This window comes from Lutra lutra, chromosome 10 (genome assembly GCF_902655055.1).
Source record: "Lutra lutra chromosome 10, mLutLut1.2, whole genome shotgun sequence".
Lineage (NCBI taxonomy): Eukaryota > Metazoa > Chordata > Mammalia > Carnivora > Mustelidae > Lutra > Lutra lutra.
This window is the reverse complement of record NC_062287.1, coordinates 29,373,418-29,394,799: the sequence shown is the minus strand read 5'-3', so window position 1 is coordinate 29,394,799 and position 21,382 is coordinate 29,373,418. Positions and strand designations below refer to the sequence as shown.

The window sequence follows — 21,382 nt, the reverse complement described above, 5'->3', positions numbered from 1 at the left end:
TTTGCCTCTTTGGTTAGGTTTATTCCTAGGTATCTTACGGTTTTGGGTGCAATTGTAAGTGGGATCAACTCCTTAATTTCTCTTTCTTCTCTCTTATTGTTGGTGTAAAGAAAAGCAACTGATTTCTGTGCATTGATTTTATATCCTGACACTTTACTGACTTCATGTATAGGTTCTAGCATATTTGGAGTGGAGTCTTTTGGGTTTCCCACATAAAGTATCATATCATCTGCAGAGAGTGAGAGTTTGACTTCTTTGCCTATTTAGATGCCTTTATTTTTTTTTGTTGTTGTTGTCTGACTGCTGAACCTAGGACTTCTAGTATTATGTTGAATAGCAGTGCTGATAGTGGACATCCCTGCCATGTTCCTGACCTTAGGGGGAAAGCTCTCAGTTTTTCCCCACTGAGCATGATATTTGTTGTGGGTTTTTCATAGATGGCCTTGATGATATTGAGGTATGTACCCTCTATCCCTATACTGTGAAGAGTTTTGATCAAGAAAAGATGCTGTACTTTGTCAAATGCTTTTCAGCATATATTGAGTATCATATGGTTCTTGTTCTTTCTTTTATTAATGTATTGCATTCATTGATTTACAGATGTTGAACCAACTTTACAGCCCAGGAATAAGTCCCATTTGGTCGTGCTGAACAATACTTTTAATGTACCGTTGGGTCCTATTGGCTAGTATTTTGGTGATAATTTTTGCATCTGTGTTCATCAGGGATATTGGTCTGTAATTCTCCTTTTTGGTGGGGCGTCTGGTTTTGGGATCAAGATAATGCTGGCTTCATAAAATGAGTTTGGAAGTTTTCCTTCCATTTCTATTTTTTGGAATAGTTTCATGAGAATAGGTATTAATTGTTCCTTAAATGTTTGGTAGAATTCTCCCGGGAAGCCATCTGGCCCTGGGCTCTTGCTTTTTGGGAGATTTTTGATGACTACTTCAATTTCCTTACTGGTTATGGGTCTGTTCATGTTTTCTATTTCTTCCTGGTTCAGTTTTGGTAGTTTATATGTCTCTAGGAATGCACCCATTTCTTCCAGATTGTCAAATTTGCTGGCGTGTAGTTGCTCATAATATGTTCTTATAATTGTTTGTATTTCTTTGGTGTTGGTTATGACCTCTCATCTTTCATTCATGATTATATTAATTTGAGCCCTTTCTCTTTTCTTTTTGATAAGTCTGGCCAGGGGTTTATCAGTCTTATTAATTCTTTCAAAGAACCAGATCCTAGTTTCATTGATTTGTGCTACTGTTCTTTTGGTTTGTATTTCATTGATTTCTGCTCTGATCTTTGTGATTTCTTTTCTCTTGCTGGGTTTAGGCTTTCTTTGCTCTTCTTTCTCTAGCTCCTTTAGGTGTAGGGTCAGGTTGTGTACTCGAGACCTTTCTTGTTTCTTGAGAAAGACTTGTATTGCTATATATTTTCTTCTCAGGACTGCCTTTGCTGTGTCCCAAAGATTTTGAACAGTTGTGTTTTCATTTTCATTTGTTTCCATCAATTTTTAAAATTCTTCAATTTCCTAGTTAACCCATTCATTCTTCAGTAGGATGCCCTTTAGTCTCCATGTATTTGAATTATTTCCAACATTCCTCTTGTGATTGAGTTCTAGTTTCATTCAGAGCATTGTAGTCTGAAAATATGCAGGGAATGATCCCAGTCTTTTGGTACGGGTTGAGACCTGATTTGTGACCCAGGATGTGATCTATTCTGGAGAATGTTCCATGTGCACTAGAAAAGAATGTGTATTCTGTTGCTTTGGAATGGAATGTTCTAAGTATATCTGTGATGTCCATCTGGTCCATGTATCATTGAAAGCCTTTATTTCCTTGTTGATCTTTTGCTTAGATGATCTGTCCATTTCAGTGGGGGGAGTATTTTTTTTTTTTGGTTTTTATTTTACTTTATTATTATTTTTTTCCCATTGTTTATTTTTATTTATTTATTTTTTTAATTTTATTTTTTATAAACATATATATATATATTTTTAAAGATTTTATTCATTTATTTGGCCGAAAGAGATCACAAGTAGGCAGAGAGACAGGCATAGAGAGAGGGGAAGCAGCCTCTCCGCTGAGCGGAGAGCCCAATGCGGGGCTCGATCCCAGGACCCTGAGATCATGACCTGAGCCGAAGGCAGAGGCTTAACCCGCTGAGCCACTCAGGCGCCCCTATAAACATATATTTTTATCCCCAGGGGTACAGGTCTGCGAATCGCCAGGTTTACACACTTCACAGCACTCACCATAGCACATACCCTCCCCAATATCCATAACCCCACCCACCCTCTCCCAACCCCCCTCCCCCCATCAACCCTCAGTTTGTTTTGTGAGATTAAGAGTCACTTATGGTTTGTCTCCCTCCCAATCCCATCTTGTTTCATTTACTCTTCTCCTACCCCCTTAACCCCCCATGTTGCATCTCCTCTCCCTCATATCAGGGAGATCATATGATAGTTGTCTTTCTCCGATTGACTTATTTCGCTAAGCATGATACCCTCTAGTTCCATCCACGTCATCGCAAATGGCAAGATTTCATTTCTTTTGATGGCTGCATAGTATTCCATTGTGTATATATACCACATCTTCTTTATCCATTCGTCTGTTGATGGACATCTAGGTTCTTTCCATAGTTTGGCTACTGTAGACATTGCTGCTATAAACATTCGGGTGCACGTGCCCCTTCGGATCACTACGTTTGTATGTTTAGGGTAAATACCCAGCAGTGCAATTGCTGGGTCATAGGGTAGTTCTATTTTCAACATTATGAGGAACCTCCATGCTGTTTTCCAGAGTGGTTGCACCAGCTTGCATTCCCACCAACAGTGTAGGAGGGTTCCCCTTTCTCCGCATCCTCGCCAGCATCATTTCCTGACTTGTTAATTTGAGCCATTCTGACTGGTGTGAGGTGATATCTCATTGTGGTTTTGATTTGTATTTCCCTGATGCCGAGTGATATGGAGCACTTTTTCATGTGTCTGTTGGCCATCTGGATGTCTTCTTTGCAGAGATGTCTGTTCATGTCCTCTGCCCATTTCTTGATTGGATTATTTGTTCTTTGGATGTTGAGTTTGCTAAGTTCTTTATAGATTTTGGACACTAGCCCTTTATCTGATATGTCATTTGCAAATATCTTCTCCCATTCTGTCAGTTGTCTTTTGGTTTTGTTAACTGTTTCCTTTGCTGTGCAAAAGCTTTTGATCTTGATAAAATCCCAATAGTTCATTTTTGCCCTTGCTTCCCTTGCCTTTGGTGATGTTCCTAGGAAGATGTTGCTGCGGCTGAGGTCGAAGAGGTTGCTGCCTGTGTTCTCCTCAAGGATTTGGATGGATTCCTTTCTCACTTTGAGATCCTTCATCCATTTTGAGTCTATTTTCGTGTGTGGTGTAAGGAAATGATCCAATTTCATTTTTATGCATGTGGCTGTTCAATTTTCCCAACATCATTTATTGAAGAGGCTGTCTTTTTTCCATTGGACATTCTTTCCTGCTTTGTCGAAGATGAGTTGACCATAGAGTTGAGGGTCTATTTCTGGGCTCTCTGTTCTGTTCCATTGATCTATGTGTCTGTTTTTGTGCCAGTACCATGCTGTCTTGATGATGACAGCTTTGTAATAGAGCTTGATGTCCGGAATTGTGATGCCACCAACTTTGGCTTTCTTTTTCAATATTCCTTTGGCTATTCGAGATCTTTTCTGGTTCCATATAAATTTTAGGATTATTTGTTCCATTTCTTTGAAAAAAATGGATGGTACTTTGATAGGAATTGCATTAAATGTGTAGATTGCTTTAGGTAGCATAGACATTTTCACAATACTTATTCTTCCAATCCAGGAGCATGGAACATTTTTCCATTTCTTTGTGTCTTCCTCAGTTTCTTTCATGAGTACTTTATAGTTTTCTGTGTATAGATTCTTAGTCTCTTTGGTTAGGTTTATTCCTAGGTATCTTATAGTTTTGGGTACAATTGTAAATGGGATGGACGCCTTAATTTCTCTTTCTTCTGTCTTGTTGGTGTAGAGAAATGCAACTGATTTCTGTGCATTGATTTTATATCCTGACACTTTACTGAATTCCTGTACAAGTTCTAGCAGTTTTGGAGTGGAGTCTTTTGGGTTTTCCACATATAGTATCATATCATCTGCAAAGAGTGATAGTTTGACTTCTTCTTTGCCGATTTGGATGCCTTTAATTTCCTTTTGTTGTCTGATTGCTGAGGCTAGGACTTCTAGTACTATGTTGAATAGCAGTGGTGATAACGGACATCCCTGCCGTGTTCCTGACCTTAGTGGGAAAGCTTTCAGTTTTTCTCCATTGAGAATGATATTTGCCGTGGGTTTTTGATAGATGGCTTTGATAATATTGAGGTATGTGCCGTCTTTGAACTTTGAAGAGTTTTGATCAGGAAGGGATGCTGTACTTTGTCAAATGCTTTTTCAGCATCTATGGAGAGTATCATATGGTTCTTGTTCTTTCTTTTATTAATGTGTTGTATCACATTGATTGATTTGCGAATGTTGAACGAACCTTGCAGCCCTGGAATAAATCCCACTTGGTCGTGGTGAATAATCCTTTTAATGTACTTTTGAATCCTATTGGCTAGTATTTTGGCGAGAATTTTTGCATCTGTGTTCATCAAGGATATTGGTTTGTAGTTCTCTTTTTTTTTTTTTTAAAGATTTTATTTATTTATTTGACAGAGAGAGATCACAAGCAGGCAGAGAGGCAGGCAGAGAGAGAGGAGGAAGCAGGCTCCCTGCCGAGCAGAGAGCCCGACGCGGGGCTCGATCCCAGGACCCTGAGATCATGACCTGAGCCGAAGGCAGCGGCTTAACCCACTGAGCCACCCAGGCGCCCCTGTAGTTCTCTTTTTTGATGGGATCCTTGTCTGGTTTTGGGATCAAGGTGATGCTGGCCTCATAAAATGAGTTTGGAAGTTTTCCTTCTATTTCTATTTTTTGGAACAGTTTCAGGAGAATAGGAATTAGTTCTTCTTTAAATGTTTGGTAGAATTCCCCCGGGAAGCCATCCGGCCCTGGGCTTTTGTTTGTTTGGAGATTTTTGATGACTGTTTCAATCTCCTTACTGGTTATGGGTCTGTTCAGGCTTTCTATTTCTTCCTGGTTCAGTTGTGGTAGTTTATATGTCTCTAGGAATGCATCCATTTCTTCCAGATTGTCAAATTTGTTGGCGTAGAGTTGCTCATAGTATGTTCTTATAATTGTCTGTATTTCTTTGGTGTTCATTGTGATCTCTCCTCTTTCATTCATGATTTTATTTATTTGGGTCCTCTCTCTTTTCTTTTTGATAAGTCTGGCCAGGGGTTTATCAATCTTATTAATTCTTTCAAAGAACCAGCTCCTAGTTTCGTTGATTTGTTCTATTGTTTTTTTGGTTTCTATTTCATTGATTTCTGCTCTGATCTTTATGATTTCTCTTCTCCTGCTGGGTTTAGGGTTTCTTTCGTGTTCCTTCTCCAGCTCCTTTAGGTGTAGGGTTAGGTTGTGTACCTGAGACCTTTCTTGTTTCTTGAGAAAGGCTTGTACCGCTATATATTTTCCTCTCAGGACTGCCTTTGTTGTGTCCCACAGATTCTGAACCGTTGTGTTTTCATTATCATTTGTTTCCTTAAATTTTTTCAATTCTTCTTTAATTTCCTGGTTGTCCCATTCATTCTTTAGAAGGATGCTGTTTAGTCTCCATGTATTTGGGTTCTTTCCAAATTTCCTCTTGTGATTGAGTTCTAGCTTCAGAGCACTGTGGTCTGAAAATATGCAGGGAATGATCCCAATCTTTTGATACTGGTTGATACTTGATTTAGGACCAAGAATGTGATCTATTCTGGAGAATGTTCCATGTGCACTAGAGAAGAATGTGTATTCTTTTGCTTTGGGATGAAATGTTCTGAATATATCTGTGATGTCCATCTGGTCCAGTGTGTCATTTAAGGCCTTGATTTCCTTGTTGATCTTTTGCTTGGATGATCTGTCCATTTCAGTGAGGGGAGTGTTAAAATCCCCTACTATTATTGTATTCTTATCGATGTGTTTCTTTGATTTTGTTATTAATTGGTTTATATAGTTGGCTGCTCCATGTCAGGGGCATAGATACGTAAAATTGTTAGATCTTCTTGTTGGACAGACCCTTTGAGTATGATATAGTGTCTTTCCTTGCCGCTTATTATAGTCTTTGGTTTAAAATCCAATTTATCTGATAAAAGGATTGCCAGCCCACCTTTCTTTTGCTGTGCATTAGCATGGTAAATTGTTTTCCACCTCCTCACTTTAAATTTGGAGGTGTCTTTGGGTCTAAAATGAGTTTCTCAGGGGTGCCTGGGTGGCTCAATGGGTTAAAGCCTCTGCCTTTCACTCAGGTCATGATCCTAGGGTCCTGGGATTGAGCCCTGCATGGGGCTTTCTGCTCAGCAGGGAGCCTGCTTCCCCATCTCTCTCTGCCTGCCTCTCTGCCTACTTGTGATCTCTGGCTGTCAAATAAATAAATCTTTTTAAAAAAAAATGAGTTTCTCAGAGACAGCATATCAATGGGTGGTTTTTTTTTTTTCCCCATTCTGATACCTTATGTCTTTTGATTGGGGGATTTAGCCTATTTACATTCAGGGTAGCTATTGAAAGATATGAATTTAGTGCCATTGTATTGCCTATAAGGTGACTGTTTCTGTATATTGTCTCTGTTCCTTTCTGGTCTGTTACTTTAGACTCTCTTTTTGCTTAGAGGACCCCTTTCAATATTTCCTGTAGAACTGGTTTGGTGTTTGCAAATTATTTTAGTTATTGTTTCTCTTGGAAGCTTTTTATCCCTCCTTCTGTTTTAAATGATGGCCTAACTGGATATAGTATTCTTGGCTGCATATTTTTCTCATTTAGTGCTCTGAATATATCCTGCCAGTCCTTTCTGGCCTCCCGGGTCTCTGTGGATAAGTCTGCTGCCAATCTAATATTTCTACAATTGTATGTTACAGACCTCTTGTCCCTAGCTGCTTTCAGGATTTTTCTCTTTGTCACTAATGCTTGTAAGTTTTACTATTAGATGATGGGGTGTGGACCTATTCTTATTGGTTTGGAGAGGGGTTCTCTGCACCTCTTAGGTTTTGATGTTTGTTCCCTTTGCCATATTTGGGAAATTCTCTATAATAATTTACTCCAATATACCGTCTGCCTCCCTCTCTTTCTTCTTCTGGAATCCCAATTATTCTAATATTGTTTCATCTTATGGTATCACTTATCTCTCGAATTCTCCCCTCGTGGTCCAGTAGTTGTTTGTCTCTCTATTGCTCAGCTTCTTTATTCGTCTTTTGGTCTTCTATATCACTAATTCTCTCTTCTGCCTCATTTATCCTAACAGTAAGAGCCTCCATTTTTTAGGTTGTATACTTGAGACCTTTCTTGAGTTTCATATCATTAATTGCTTTTTTGATTTCAACTTGGTCAGATTTTAGTTCTTTTATTTCTCCAGAAAGGGATTTTTTTTTCTCTAGAAAGGGATTCTGTAATATCTTCCATACTTTTTTCGAGCCCAGCTAGCACCTTGATAATCATCATTCTGAATTCTAGTTCTGACATATTACTAATGTCCATACTGATTAGGTCTCTAGTCGTTGGTACCGCCTCTTGTTCTTTTTCTTCTGGTGATTTTTTCTGCCTTGTCATTTTATCCCGATAAGAATAAATGAATGAGAGAACAAAATACTAAAAGCATGGTAAAGACCCAGAAAAATATACGCCAACCAAATCAGAAGAGACCCAAAACCGGGGGGAGAAGAAAGGGAGAAAAAATAAATAATAAGAAAATATATATATATTAGAGTGGTGAATAGAACAGAGCCACCCACTTGATTTTGGGTGTATTCTCCTCTCTTAGAAGAAACTACCTCCCAAAATTTTAAACAAGGAAAAACTTCTATATATATACAAAAATAAAGGTGAACATGATGAAGGGATGGAATATGACTGTAAAGATGAAAATTTAAAAAGATTCTAAAAAGAATTGATAAGATAAGAAGTTGGTTGGAAAAAAAAAGTGGAGAGCATGTGTTCAGGCTGGAGAATAGAACAAAGCCATGTGCTAGATTCTAGGGTATATTTTCATCTATTAGAAGAAATTGTATCCCGAAATTTAAAAAAGATAAAAAACCTATATGTGTACAAAAAATAAGGTTAAATACAATGAAGGGATAATATATGACTATAATAATGAAATTTTAAAGGCTTTTTTAAAAAGTATTGATAAAATAGTTAAAAATGCTAAAACAAGAAAGAGGAAAAGTTTAAAAAATAGAATAAGAAAAAAATAACATTTAAAAAATTGAACTTTGCAAGACTAAAGGGTCATGGGGAAAAAGCCATGAGTTCTATGTGTTGCTTTCCCCTAGCTCTGGAGTTCCAGAGTCCTCATTGATTGGTGAACATGGTCTGGGCTGGATGTTCTTGCTGATCTTCTGGGGGAGGGGCCTGTTGCAGTGATTCTCAAATGTCTTTGCCCGAGGCAGAATTGCACCACCCTTGCCAGGGGCCAGGCTAAGTAATCTGCTTGGGTTCACTGTTGGTAGCTTTTATTTCCTGAATGATTGCCATACAGCTCTGGAGGACAGGAATGAGGATGGCGTCCTCTAAATCTCCAGCCTGTAGGAGCTGAGAGCTCAGGGCCCCACTCCTCAGTATGCCCTCAGAAAAAAGCATTCAATCCCTCCTGTCTCCCTGGTCTCTGGCCGCACTCCTGTGCTTACCCAGCCTGTGGCCATGTGTTTCTATCTCTGGCACACGGCCCCCTTTGGTGTTTCCAAACACACCAGGTTCCTACATCACGCTCAAGCACCGCTCCTCCCAGAGGAGAAAGCCGCGGGGGGGGGGGGGGGGCGGGTCCTCTTCAGGTCTGCCACTTGTGGGCTCACTGCTTGAAGAGCAGTGTCCCATCTGTGCCTTGGATCACGGTTTTAGGTAACCCCGAGGTGAGAGCTCACTGCTTAGGTCCCTCCCTGTAGCTGGCTTTCCTGCTTCAATATCTAGGAGCTCTGCCACACTCAGACATCCCCAGTCTTTCTGTGACCCTTTGGGTCCTGAGACCACACTATCCCCATGAGGGCTCCACCCCCTGCTTAGCGTCTGGAGCGACATCCCTCAGTGGAGCAGACTTCTAAAAGTTCCAATTTTGTGCTCTGCTGCTCTACCACTGCTGGGAGCCAGCACCTCCCCCTGCAGTCTGTCTTCTTGTTGCTTTGGATTCACTTCTCCACGTGTCCTACCTTCCAGAAAGTGGTCTATTTTCTGTTCCTAGAATTGCTGCTCTTCTCTTCTATCTCCTGTTGAGTGTGTAGGTATTCAGACTGGTTTGATAACTATCTAGCTGAACTCCTAGGACTGATGATATTTTAGTCTCCTACTCCTCCACCATCTTCCCTCCTCCTCCTCAAGAGATACTCTTCTTTTTGATAAGCCTTTGTCTGGTTTGGATTTCAGGATAATTCCACACAAAGAATGAGTTGGGTAGTGTTTTTGCCTTTTTTATATTTTGGAAGTTTGTGAAGACGGGATTGTTTTTCTGCCTTAAATTTTTGGTAGAATCAATAATGAAGCCATCTGGGCCTGGAGTTTTCTTTGAAAAAAATTTTTTTTGTAAAATCTATAGTGGTATGTTGTTCGCTTTTATGTCTGATTGGTAATTTGTGTATTTTTGTTGTTTTCCTTAGTCTAGAGGTTTATTAATTGTACTGGTCATTTCAGAGAACCCACTTCTGATGTTATTGATTATACTGTATTCTTGGGACACCTGGGTGTCTCAGTCAGTTAAGCATCTGACTCGTGGTTTCAGCTCAGGTCATGATCTGAGGGTCGTGAGGTCAAGCCCCATGTCAGTCTGAGCTCAGCATGGAGTCTGCTTGAGAGATTCTCTCTCTCCCTCCTCTCTGCCTCTCTCCTGCTCATGAGTGCACACATGCATGCTCTCTCTCTCTTTCATAAATGAATAAAATAAGATCTTTAAAAAAGATTACTTCATGGTAGCCTACCCTATGCACTAACGAATGAATCCTTATCAAGTTTTTATTGCATATAGTATCATAGTCATATTCAAAAATCGGTTTTGGAAACATTGTTACATTATTGTTTCTTTTCAAATAGTGTTTAAGTATATTTTGATAAGCAGTTATTCGTGGATTAACTTGATCCTTTTGAGGCTTGTTTTAAAGCTTTGTTGGAGTAGATATAAGGTAGCCTTTACTCTAGAGCTAGTTTAGCCCTACTCTTAAGGTGTGTTTCTTTCCAAAGAGGCTACTAAATGCTCTAGGTGTCTAGGTTTCCAGGACTGGCTGGCCAGATCTCAAATATTTCTCAACCCTGTATAAGTTAGAAAAGATATTCATCTTCTAGCTCCTTGGAAATTGTTCTTTGCTTACTTTCATAAAATTTTACCCTCTGTGTACATAGCTTATATTCAGCCCTTTGGAGAGCTCTGAAGCTCTTTTTCCGTGTAGCTTCTGTTTCTCCAATACTCTACTCCATAAACTCTAGCTACCCTTGCCTTCCTGACTCTAATTTCTATATTCTCATCTTAGAAACACTGTTGTAATGTATTTGGGTTCACCATTTTCTGCTGTTGTCCAAAAATTACCTCAAAACACAAAACTGGGGCAATTTTAGGATTTACTTCATTTGTTTTTGTTTCCTCAGAGACTGTGTTTCTATGCTACCTATTGTTCCATGTCTGTAAAATAGTTATTTTATACATTTTTGTCCAGTTTTATAGTTTTTGGCCTCACGACAGGTATAAAACCAGTTACTCCCTGGTCAGGTATGAATATCTTATTTATTTCTGATCAGCACTATTTCTTATCTCCTGATGCTGAAGTTGAATGGTATTTATTTGCTAAAGGGTCATTGTTTGTTTAGATTTAATGATAAGCTCATTTTTACTTATTAATTTTTCATCTGTTGTTATAGACCTATCTCAAGACAATTAAATCTAACCCACCTACTCTTTATTCTTTATAAATAGGCAGTGTAGCCAATCAGGTGTTCCACCAAGTGATGTTTGACAAATGTATTCAGATTCTAAAGAAGAGCTGGCCTCAGGAATCTAACTTGAATCGGAAAAGAAAGAAAGAGCAGCCTAAGAATTCTGAGACAAATCCAAGAGGGAATAGGAAAAGAGGAAAGCCACCTAGGAAAGAAGATATTGAGGTAAGAAGTAAATGTAATAATAAAACATATCTGTATCAACACAAGATTGTGATTTAAGAATTAACTTTTTTTTAAAAAGATTTTATTTATTTATTTGACACAGAGAGAGAGCACAAGTAGGCAGAGCGGCAGGCGGGGGGGGGGGGGAAGCAGGCTCCCTGCTGAGCAGAGAGCCTGATGCGGGGCTCAATCCTAGGACCCTGAGACCATGACCTGAGCAGAAGGCAGAGGCTTAACCCACTGAACCACCCAGGCACCCCAACAATTAACTTTATATTAAATATGGTTTTGGGGGGCGCCTGGGTGGCTCAGAGGGTTAATAAGCCTTTGCTTTCAGCTCGGGTCATGGTCTCAGGGTTCTGGGATGGAGCCCCGCATCAGGCTCTCTGCTCAGCAGGGAGCCTGCTTCCCTTTCTCTCTCTGCCTGCCTCTCTGCCTATTTGTGCTCGCTCTCTCTGTCAAATTAAAAAACAAAAAAAATGGTTTTGGGCATCATGATTATAACCAAATGATCCCAAAGTATCATCAGCTATCCATATGACCTTAAGTTGTTTCATGCTTTGTGTACTACTGAGAATACATTTCTACCTTGTCATCTTTCCAACCTCCCCATAATCTCTCACCAGCCTTATTCCCAGGTATGCTTGGCAACATCCCAACGGGTGTATTTGCCACATTATCTTATCATCATTAAAGAGAAAGATTGAAGTATCTGAGGACTCATGTCCATAAGAGTGTAATGGAATAATATTAATTCCATATTCTTGTGTGATGACTAGGTAGGATGGTGGATGTTCTTTGACATGAAAACTTACAAAAAACAAAAGAATTCCCATTGACACAAAAATACAGAGCTAGAAACAGCTCTGCAGTCATCTAGTCCAATGATTTATTCTTCTGGCTTTGGAGACAGAGCAGTTAAGGGACCTGATCAGGGTCATATCACCTCAGCAATTCAGCAATCACGTGGAGTGTAACTGGACTTGGATTTGAGTACATCAAAAACCATGGGACAAAGTGTTAGGCATTACTATGCAGTAGGTGAAGCAGGCATCACCTAAACATATCTTTATAATCTAGATGGATGAAATAGAAGAACAGGAAGATGAAGAAAGTATTTGTTTTTCTGCTCGAGACCTTTGTCAAATTCGAAATACCATCTTTCACCTTTTGAAGAATTTTTTAAGGCTGCTCTCTAAATTTTCTCTGAAAGAAAAGCCACAGTGCATACAAAATTGCATAGAAGTAAGTGAGAATTCCAAAAAATCTTGGGGCAACCTCAAAGGGCAGAGATGATGGCTAATACTTAATAAGTAGGAAAAATCAGCTGTCTCCTTTGTATCTGTTTTCCAGGTCTTTGTTGCATTAACTAATTTTGAACCAGTTCTTCATGAATTTCATGTGACCCAGGCCAGGTGAGCCACTAATTCTTCCAATGCTAAAATTTTGCTCTAACAAAAGTATAAATGCCGTTTTATCCTAACTGGCACACAAGAAGAATTTATTCATTTGGATGTGGTTTATTATAGGGTTACAGAAGATTCAGAGTAATATTGTGTCCATTAATTAATCTTTTGCCTTTTTTCTTTAGAAACCTTAACCAAGTAAAATATGTACCAGAACTGGCCTATCATGGATTGTATTTGCTGTGCTCCCCCATTCATGGAGAAGGAGATAAGGTAAAGGAGAAAAAGATTTAATTTAATTACTAGTTGAATTGAAAGCATCTGAATCATATAATGGAAAAACATTGGCAGCATTTGGTGTAATTGCCATTTTAATTTACCAAGTCATTTTCATGATCTTAGGTCATTTGTAGCAAAAAAAGCATCACTGTTCCTGTTTGTTACCTGTTCTTCATAACCAAACTGGTATTCAAATACTTGGAGGGTATGGCAAATTACTGTTAGGTTTCATACAAAAAATGGTTCCAGTGTGAATTAGATAGGAAGAACACTGAATAGAATGTCACTTTTAGAGAAACAGTCACCAGATTGTTCTCAAAAGAACAGATAGTCGTGGAATTTTCAAGTTTTCCTTGGCAAGTTTCATGTGTGCTTCAGTATTTCTATTAGTGTTTGTATCATTTCAGTTGAGAATTCTATAGAAATATCACTGGTTATCATTCCTAGTCAATATTTATATATGGATTTTCCTCACTGAGAGAGTATCACTATCTAAACTTTGGAGTCAGGGTTGTTCAAGCATTATGGTGTTACTAGACTTGGATGTGATTAATAAAACAAGATTTTACAAAAAATGTAATAGAATGAGGTCCTATGACTTTTGGTGTCTGTGCTACACTTAATTTCCAGGGTGAGTCCTGTGTTGGTTAAGAAGTAGGTTCAAAGATGGTGACTAACATAACACAATAAAAATTTAAAAAAATAAAATAAAGTCAATTAGTCTTTGGGAACAAAAAAAAAAGAAGAAGAAGAAGTAGGTTGAGGGCACCTGAGTAGCTCAGTCAGTTAAGCACTGACTCTTATTTTTGGCTCAGGTCATGATCTCAGGGTTCTGGAATCAAGCCCCACGTTGGGCTTGGCATTCAGCGTGGAGTCTGGTTGTCCCTTTCCCTCTCCTCTTCCTCTCTCTCTCTCATAAATAAATAAAATCTTAAGAAAAAGAAAAGAAATAGGTTCGGGACTTTGGGCCAGATTGTGTGCATCATTGGTTGAATTCTGGCTCCACCCCCTTCAGCTGTGCCTCCTTGTATGAGGTACTCAGCCTTTCCAAAACTTCAGTCTTTCCACAGCATTGTCAGGAGGAGGAAATGAAAGAACACTTCTCAGATGCTGAGTGCCATGCCTGTTTAGAAAACATGCCATGTTTTATAATTTATTATACCATTTTCCTTTCTGTGTTTAAAATATGGGTGGGATAGAATTCACATGAGTGCTTTCAATTTCTGTGCTCTTTGTAATATTTGTAAAGGTTAGCTGGATGGGGAAATTTATGCCTTTAGGTCTATAGCATTTCTCAAGATGTAGTATTTTTTAATTGTGAGAGGGTTGACTAGATGTCAGACATGTTGGTTTTAGCCATGGAGGCTCTTTTATCAGGTATAAAGTGGAAATTATATATATATATATATATATGTATATATATATATATATATAATGGAAATGCCTCACTTATGCAGTTGTTGTGAGGTTTGAGATTAAAGCTAGTTATATATATGAATGTGCTTAATACAATACCTGCCACATATGTGGTTTTCTGCACATGTTTTATTTACAGGGTGAATGAATGGCTAGTCAAATAAGTTATATGAGGTGTTATATTGGAAGGCGTGTTGTAAACTTCAGGTAAAACACAAGTGTAAAATACCATTCTTCCCTTGTTCTATAAGGGTTTAGCAGGAGCATTTTTTTGCCATTTAAAAGTGACAATTAGTCCTTTATTTACCCTAATTTCAGGGCTACAGTTTGAAAGGGTAGGGAGAAAAACTACATGACATTCCTATCACTACCTGTAAGCAGTGTTTTCACATTGTTTCCATCATGTGTTTATTGAGTACTTGGTAGTTGTCCAAGAAACAACGTTTCTGGTGTTCATCCAAAAACTCTTGTCAACCCAACTTATCTTCACACAGCTTTAAATGGTTTACGCTGGGGCACCTGGGTGGCTTAGTTGGTTTAGCGTCTGCCTTCAGCTCAGGTCGACCCAAGGGTCCTGAGATTGAGCCCTGTGTCAGGCTCCTGTCTCAATGAGGAGCCTGCTTCTCTCTCTAACTCTGATCCCCACCCCCCAACTTGTGCGAGTGTGCTCTCTCTCTCAAAAAAATAAAATCTTAAAAAAAAAACAAAAAAAGAAAAAGAAATGGTTTACTGTGGTCTGCATCACTCTCTTTGAGGCTCTTGGATTCTTTATCAATCCTTAAATAGAATTTTCTTCTCTTCCAGGTTATAGGTTGTGTTTTCCATCAAATGCTGAATGTGATATTAATGTTAGAAGCAGGTGAAGGAGCCCATCGTGCTCCCCTTAGTATTACAACATCAGTTATCAACGGTAGAAAGCAGGCGGTCCAGTTCATCAGGTGAGGCATACACAGCTTAGATTTTCACTCTCTTTATCACTCTCTCTTAAACCTCCTCGGCCCTGTACTAGCCAAGATTTCTAACACCTATGGAAACTAACAGATTTCTGGCCTGTTATGGTTTTGGGGGTCAAAGTAAAGCACTTCAGAGATCCTCTGGTTCACATGGCCCGGAGTTCATTGTTGGTAGCTTTTGCGCAGGGTCATTGCTGAGGGATACAGAGTCTGTAATTCATGGACTAGCACTGGCCTCCAGCTTGATTCCCACAAGCCTGTAAAGTCAGGCTCTGAGGAATGACAGTTTGCTTCTCATCTGTTTTATCATTTAGCTCAGTGTTTGCCTCTCTTACAAGTCTGCCTCTTCTTTTCCTTTTTGTATTTCTGTCTTCTTTTAGTCTCTTTCTTTTTGTTCGTTGCCACTTTTTCCATGTTTCTTCTCACTTTTCTATCCTTTTTCCCCCTACAACCATACTTCCTAAAGGGAAGAATTATGTTAATTTTTACTTCTTTAACAATAATTGATAGACCAGTTTTCCCCTCATGAATCACATAGCTTCCCCTAAAAAGTTCCATTTCTCAGCTTTACTGGGGAAGATATATTTGCTATGTCATTGGCTTTTCTTTCCCTCCTTTATTGAATTTTTGGCATGCACTGTGGAGGTGGTGGAATGAAGTGGTAAGTATATGAGAGTGTGTACATGCCTGCAGGTATACATGGAATACAGTGTAGTTGGAGATGTGGGGTGTGGATGGTAGAATCCAGATATATATAGGCTGTCATCTGATCATTGAGCAAATATCTCTTGTGGGGGGTTTCTTAAAACATTAAATAGCTGAGATGCTTTAAGTGGAAACACCCGTTTTGGTTCTTCCGTAACAGTTCATGATGTCTCCAATTGCTGTAGTATCCACATAATGGTACAGATAAACACTAAAGATGGGTCAAATCTGGGCATTACTGTGATAATCTGGGGCACCTGGCTGGCTCAATTGAAAGAGTGTGTGACTCTTCATCTTGGGGGTATGGGGTTGAGTCCACATTGGGGGTAGAGGTTACTAAAATAAGTAAGTAAACTTAAAAAAAAAACAAAACACAATAATAATCTTGGATTAAAGTTTGGAGACGTATTATTAACAAAGCTGTTGAAATAGTAGCATTTCACTCAGCTACCACAAGGTGGTGCCATGTCTTATTTATTATTATTTACCCCAAAAAAGATGTATTTTAAAGTCTCAATGTGAAATTTGGCATATAGCCAAAAAAGTCATATAAAGTTTGCACATTTGCTCTTCCCTGACTGTAGCTGTCTGCTTGGCAACAGCTCTATAAAAACACACATAGGACATAGTGAATGATCTTCTGCTGTGAAACTATTTTACTCTATTCACTGAAACAATGCTTGCTATATGGGGTAAATAGTTTTTAATATTCAGGACTTTTAAAACATAGAAGTCATGGTGTTTGAGAACAGAATTGAAAAATTACTATTCTGTGTAGTTGGTGTATTGTAAACAGTGGGTGTGGTTTCTTTTTTAAATAGTTCACTTGTGGATGAACTGAAGGAAAATGTATTCCCAGTCCTTCGTATCTTACTCCAGCACATCTGTGCCAAGGTACCATTTGCTTTAATGGTAATAGTAAGAATGATAAAGATGATGATAAAAATATATACTAGATGTGAAGGTAAATGTGTATGCTTGTGTGTATATTTGTTCTTGTGAATGAGTCTATTATTCATTATGGAAAGTAGTTTTGTTTAGTATTTTCACTACATGTTCCCATTGACAATGTTCTTTTTGGTGGGGGGGTTCCTTTTTATTTTGGAAAATTTCAAACATATGAATACATAGAATATGGTGATGAGCACCTACCTTCAACAATTTTGTATCACTTATACCCCTATAATGTATAATTTCATCAACACATGTAAACATTGGGTTTTTCTTTTTTTAAGCAAATTCCACCATATCCATTGATGCTTAAATATTTCATATGTATCTCTAGAGGATAAGAACCCTAAAAACATAACCAATAAATACTAACACACCAAAGAAAATATATAATAATTCCTTAATATCATCAAATATCTGGTTAATGTTCAAATTTTTATGATTATCTTTTCAATTTCTATAGCAGTTTGGACAAATGATTCTTAATTTGAATGCAGTAGATTCTGGGGGGTTCCATAAACTTTCTGAAATTTTGTGCTAAGTTTGAATTTCTGAGGGAAGGGCTTATAGATTTCTTACAGATTAGTTTTCAAAGGGGTCTGGAACCTAAAATTTGCTAGTCATTTTTATAACATTTAAAGATTCACTGAATAGTTTTATTCACTAATTTTCTGCTTGTATCACAACTTGTGTTTCAGTTGTCCTGTAGGTAGATATTGGCTGGACAGCCTCTCAATGCTTATATTTCAGGTGACTGATAAATCAGAGTATCGGACCTATGCAGCCCAGTCCTTGGTCCAGCTGCTCAGCAAACTTCCCAGTAGGGAATATGCTACATTCATTGCCTGGCTTTACAGATATTCACGAAGTTCCAAGGTAGGAGATATGCATAAAATTTTGATTCCTGGCTCTTGCAACCTCCTGACAGACAGACCTGAATACACAAGGGATACTTTGGTTTTTATTCCTGTCTGATGGAGATTCTTATGATTTTGCTTTATCAGATCCCACACAGGGTTTTTACTCTAGATGTTGTCTTAGCTCTATTGGAACTGCCTGAAAGAGCGGTAGATAACACTCTCTCGATGGAGCATCAGAAGATCTTAAAGCATAAGTTCTTGGTACAGGAAATTATATTTGACCGTTGTGTAGACAAGGCACCGACTGTCCGCAGCAAGGCACTGTCCAGTTTTGCACATTGCCTGGAGGTATCTGTTACCACTGCATCGGAGAGCATACTGGAACTTCTGAGTAACAGTAAGTGTGGTAACCATTGGGACATGGAACCTGTCTTGTGCTTTTCAAGAAATTGGACTGTAAGGAAAATCATTCTTTGTTGTTGCAAAAGTAATTGATACAGTATGATATACTTTGACCCTCATAAACCAATTTCAGTATATTTTGTTGTTGAATAACTTTTTAAATACAGACATTCCTTGGAGATTTTATGGGTTTGGTTCCAGACCGCCACAGTAAAGCAAATACTGCAATAAAGCAAGTCAAATGAATTTTTTTGTTTCCCAGTACATATAAAAGTTATGTTTACAGTACACTGTTGTCAGTTAGTTGGCGATAGCATTATGTCTAAAAAAAGTACTTACTATAATTAAAATTACTTCTTGCTAAAAATGCTAAGTATCATGTGAGCTTTCAGCAAGTTGCAGTCTTTCTGCCCTTGGAGGGTCTTGCCTCAGTGTTGACGGCTGCTGACCAATCAGTGTGGTGGTTGCTAAAGGATGGGGTGGCTCTGGCAGCTTCTTAAAATAAAACAGTGATAAAGTTTGCCACATCAATTGACTCTTCTTTTCACAAATGATTTCTCTGTAGTAGGTGATACTTTCTTCCAAAATTGGAGTTCATTCCCAACGCTCACAGCTTCTTTACCACAAGTAGATTCCATCCTAGGAAACCACTGTCTTTGCTCACCCGTAAGAAGCTACTCTTCATTTGGTCAAGATTTGTCATGAGATTGCGGCAATTCAGTCACATTTTCAGGCTTTGCTTCTAATTCTGCTTCTCTTCATGTTTGCACATCTGCAGTCAGAACACATATACCATTTATTAGGTTTGCTATGTTATATGGGTATGGTTCATAGTATCCCAAAACAATTGTAATAGTAACATCAAAGATCACTGTTCACCATCAATATGAAGAAGTTTGAAGTATTTTGAAAATCACCCAAACCTGGCAGACACAAAGCAAGCAAACACTGTTGGAAAAATGGCACCCATAGATTAGCTTGTTGCAGTTGCCACAAATTCCCAATTTGTTAAAACTGCCATATCTGTGAAGCACCGTAAAGCAAAGTGTGATAAAACAAGGTACACCTGTTAGGCAAGCCTGACAAATTTGAAAGGCCTTTTAGAGCATTTTAGATATTCATGTTTTAGAGGTGAGATTGTTGGCTGCCTGTACCACTACTTTGCATTGTTGGGTATTGGCTATATTGGGCCCAATAGCCAACAATTTCAAATGCATACCAAAGAGAACATTTTTTTTTTTTTAAAGATTTTATTTATTTATTTGACAGATCACAAGTAGGCAGAGAGGCAGGCAGAGAGAAAGGAAGGGAAGCAGGCTCCCCGCTGAGCAGAGTGCCCGATGTGGGGCTCGATCCCAGGACCCTGGGATCATGACCTGAGCCGAAGGCAGCGGCTTTAACCCACTGAGCCACCCAGGCGCCCGGAGAACATTATTGTCAGCAGTTTAGAATCTGTTTTGTGTTTAGGCCTAATTATCTTGATTTTGGTGATTCTTTGAATATTTACTTGGTGCTGATGACACTATGACATTTTCCCCTCTTTTTCAATCTGCTTATTTTTAGGTCCTGCAATTTCAAGAATAGAGAGCCGTCCTGGTATCTTACCGAGAAATTCATCAGGTAATGGGTGAATATATTTTCCAATATTGAATAATTGTCTTTTGTTTAAAGGACTTGCTGGGTATTTGACATGTTTTTTTCTATTTCCATATTTACCTTTTTAATATTGAACTTTATTCATCAAGGAAATTGAAATTCATTTCAATAATGATGTAATAATTTAAATGTGTAATATGCCTTGCTTATTATTACTAAGAGGTATAACAAATTTTTATCTTAATGACTTATCTTTTTTTTTATTATTTTTAAGCTTTTTCCTTTCAGAGGCAAACACTTAACCCTTCTGGAGGCTCAGGGGTGAACAATATAGACAGCAGTGGTGAAACAGATGGATCTGGGGGTATGTCAGATTTTATTACTACCAGATGAGTAATAACTATTGGATTTCAGACAACTGTAAGTAGAATCTAAAAACCTTGGATTTTTTTTTTCTGATTAATTCACCCTTAACAATTGGAGCATCCTTCTTTTTAAAAGTGGAATAAATTCTATTTTATTGTATCTCTGATGTCTTCGCACTATACTCTGTTTCATCTTAAGGTAAAGAAAAGGTACATTCCACTGACTATGTCCTGAACCTCAGTATTTCTGTAACACATAAGAGAATATTAGCAAATACTTTATTTCCTTATTAAAGGCAGTCATTGTGAACTCTTGGGATTGCTGACCGCTGACTCTAAAGGGACCAGCTGCTAGAGAAAGTGCCGCACATAATGAATTTGTGTTTGGAGAAAAATCATCATTTAAAAAAAAAAAAAGGGGAAGATGAAGAATACCTTTGTACCCAATCTTGTTCCTACTTTTAATTCTTCATTACTTTTTTCACCATTTCATCTTGACTCTGATCAGGCATCCCAGAATTCACTTTTAATAAATGATGGGGAACTGTGAATTGAAGTTCACGTTGAAAAAAGTAAATTCAGAATTTAGATTATAATTTCTCTTGATGAGTAAGAGAAACCATACATACTGTACGGGATGGTTGTGGAGTCCTCTATCCCGTGGCCTCCAGCAGAGGATTCTGAATACAGGTGATGCCTGCTCACTTTCATTGACTTGCTGAACCCAGAGTAATCTGGGTTGGCTTAAGTGCTAATGTGATTTAGGAGGGAAAAAAACAAATCTAGACTAGTAAGTAGATAGATCTGGACCCTACTCCCAGATTCTACCCATTGTGATCTTGAAAAAGTCACTTTACTTCTCTAGGTGCCTTTTTCATCTGTAAGATGGCATAGCATGAAATAGTGGGGAACACTATTTAGAAGTGAGAGGTGTTCTGAATTCTTATACTAATTCTGGTACTAAATACCCGCCTAAGACATGGAAGCTAAACAAGCACCTTAATGTGTACCTTTCTGCGTCTAACACCCTCCCTATCTTTCACAGAGGGCTATTGTCAGAGTCTGTGAAAATAATGTTTAGAGAAGTGATTTTTCAAGATAGATAAGTGAGAGAATATATGTGTAGAGAATTAATTATATAATTAGATTTATTAATTCGTTCCATTAACATTTATCTGGCCCCTTCTAATCTGTGCTAGGCATTGTAGGTACAGACTTTAATAAAACATAGTTCCATGTGTGGAGGAGCAATG

General features: G+C 38.3%; 1 protein-coding gene across 2 annotated transcripts in view; it reads left to right on the top strand.

Moving 5' to 3' along the window:
• NCAPD3 (non-SMC condensin II complex subunit D3) overlaps nt 1-21,382 on the top strand; it is a 73,691-nt gene that overhangs the window by 10,160 nt on the left and 42,149 nt on the right. For both annotated transcript variants that reach the window (XM_047693135.1, XM_047693136.1), the window contains 10 exons: nt 11,012-11,196; nt 12,277-12,441; nt 12,550-12,611; nt 12,788-12,875; nt 15,102-15,235; nt 16,777-16,849; nt 17,657-17,782; nt 17,911-18,163; nt 19,732-19,788; nt 20,039-20,128. In XM_047693135.1, the coding sequence (XP_047549091.1) occupies nt 11,012-11,196; nt 12,277-12,441; nt 12,550-12,611; nt 12,788-12,875; nt 15,102-15,235; nt 16,777-16,849; nt 17,657-17,782; nt 17,911-18,163; nt 19,732-19,788; nt 20,039-20,128 (1,233 nt within the window). The remainder of the gene's footprint in view (nt 1-11,011; nt 11,197-12,276; nt 12,442-12,549; nt 12,612-12,787; nt 12,876-15,101; nt 15,236-16,776; nt 16,850-17,656; nt 17,783-17,910; nt 18,164-19,731; nt 19,789-20,038; nt 20,129-21,382) is intronic.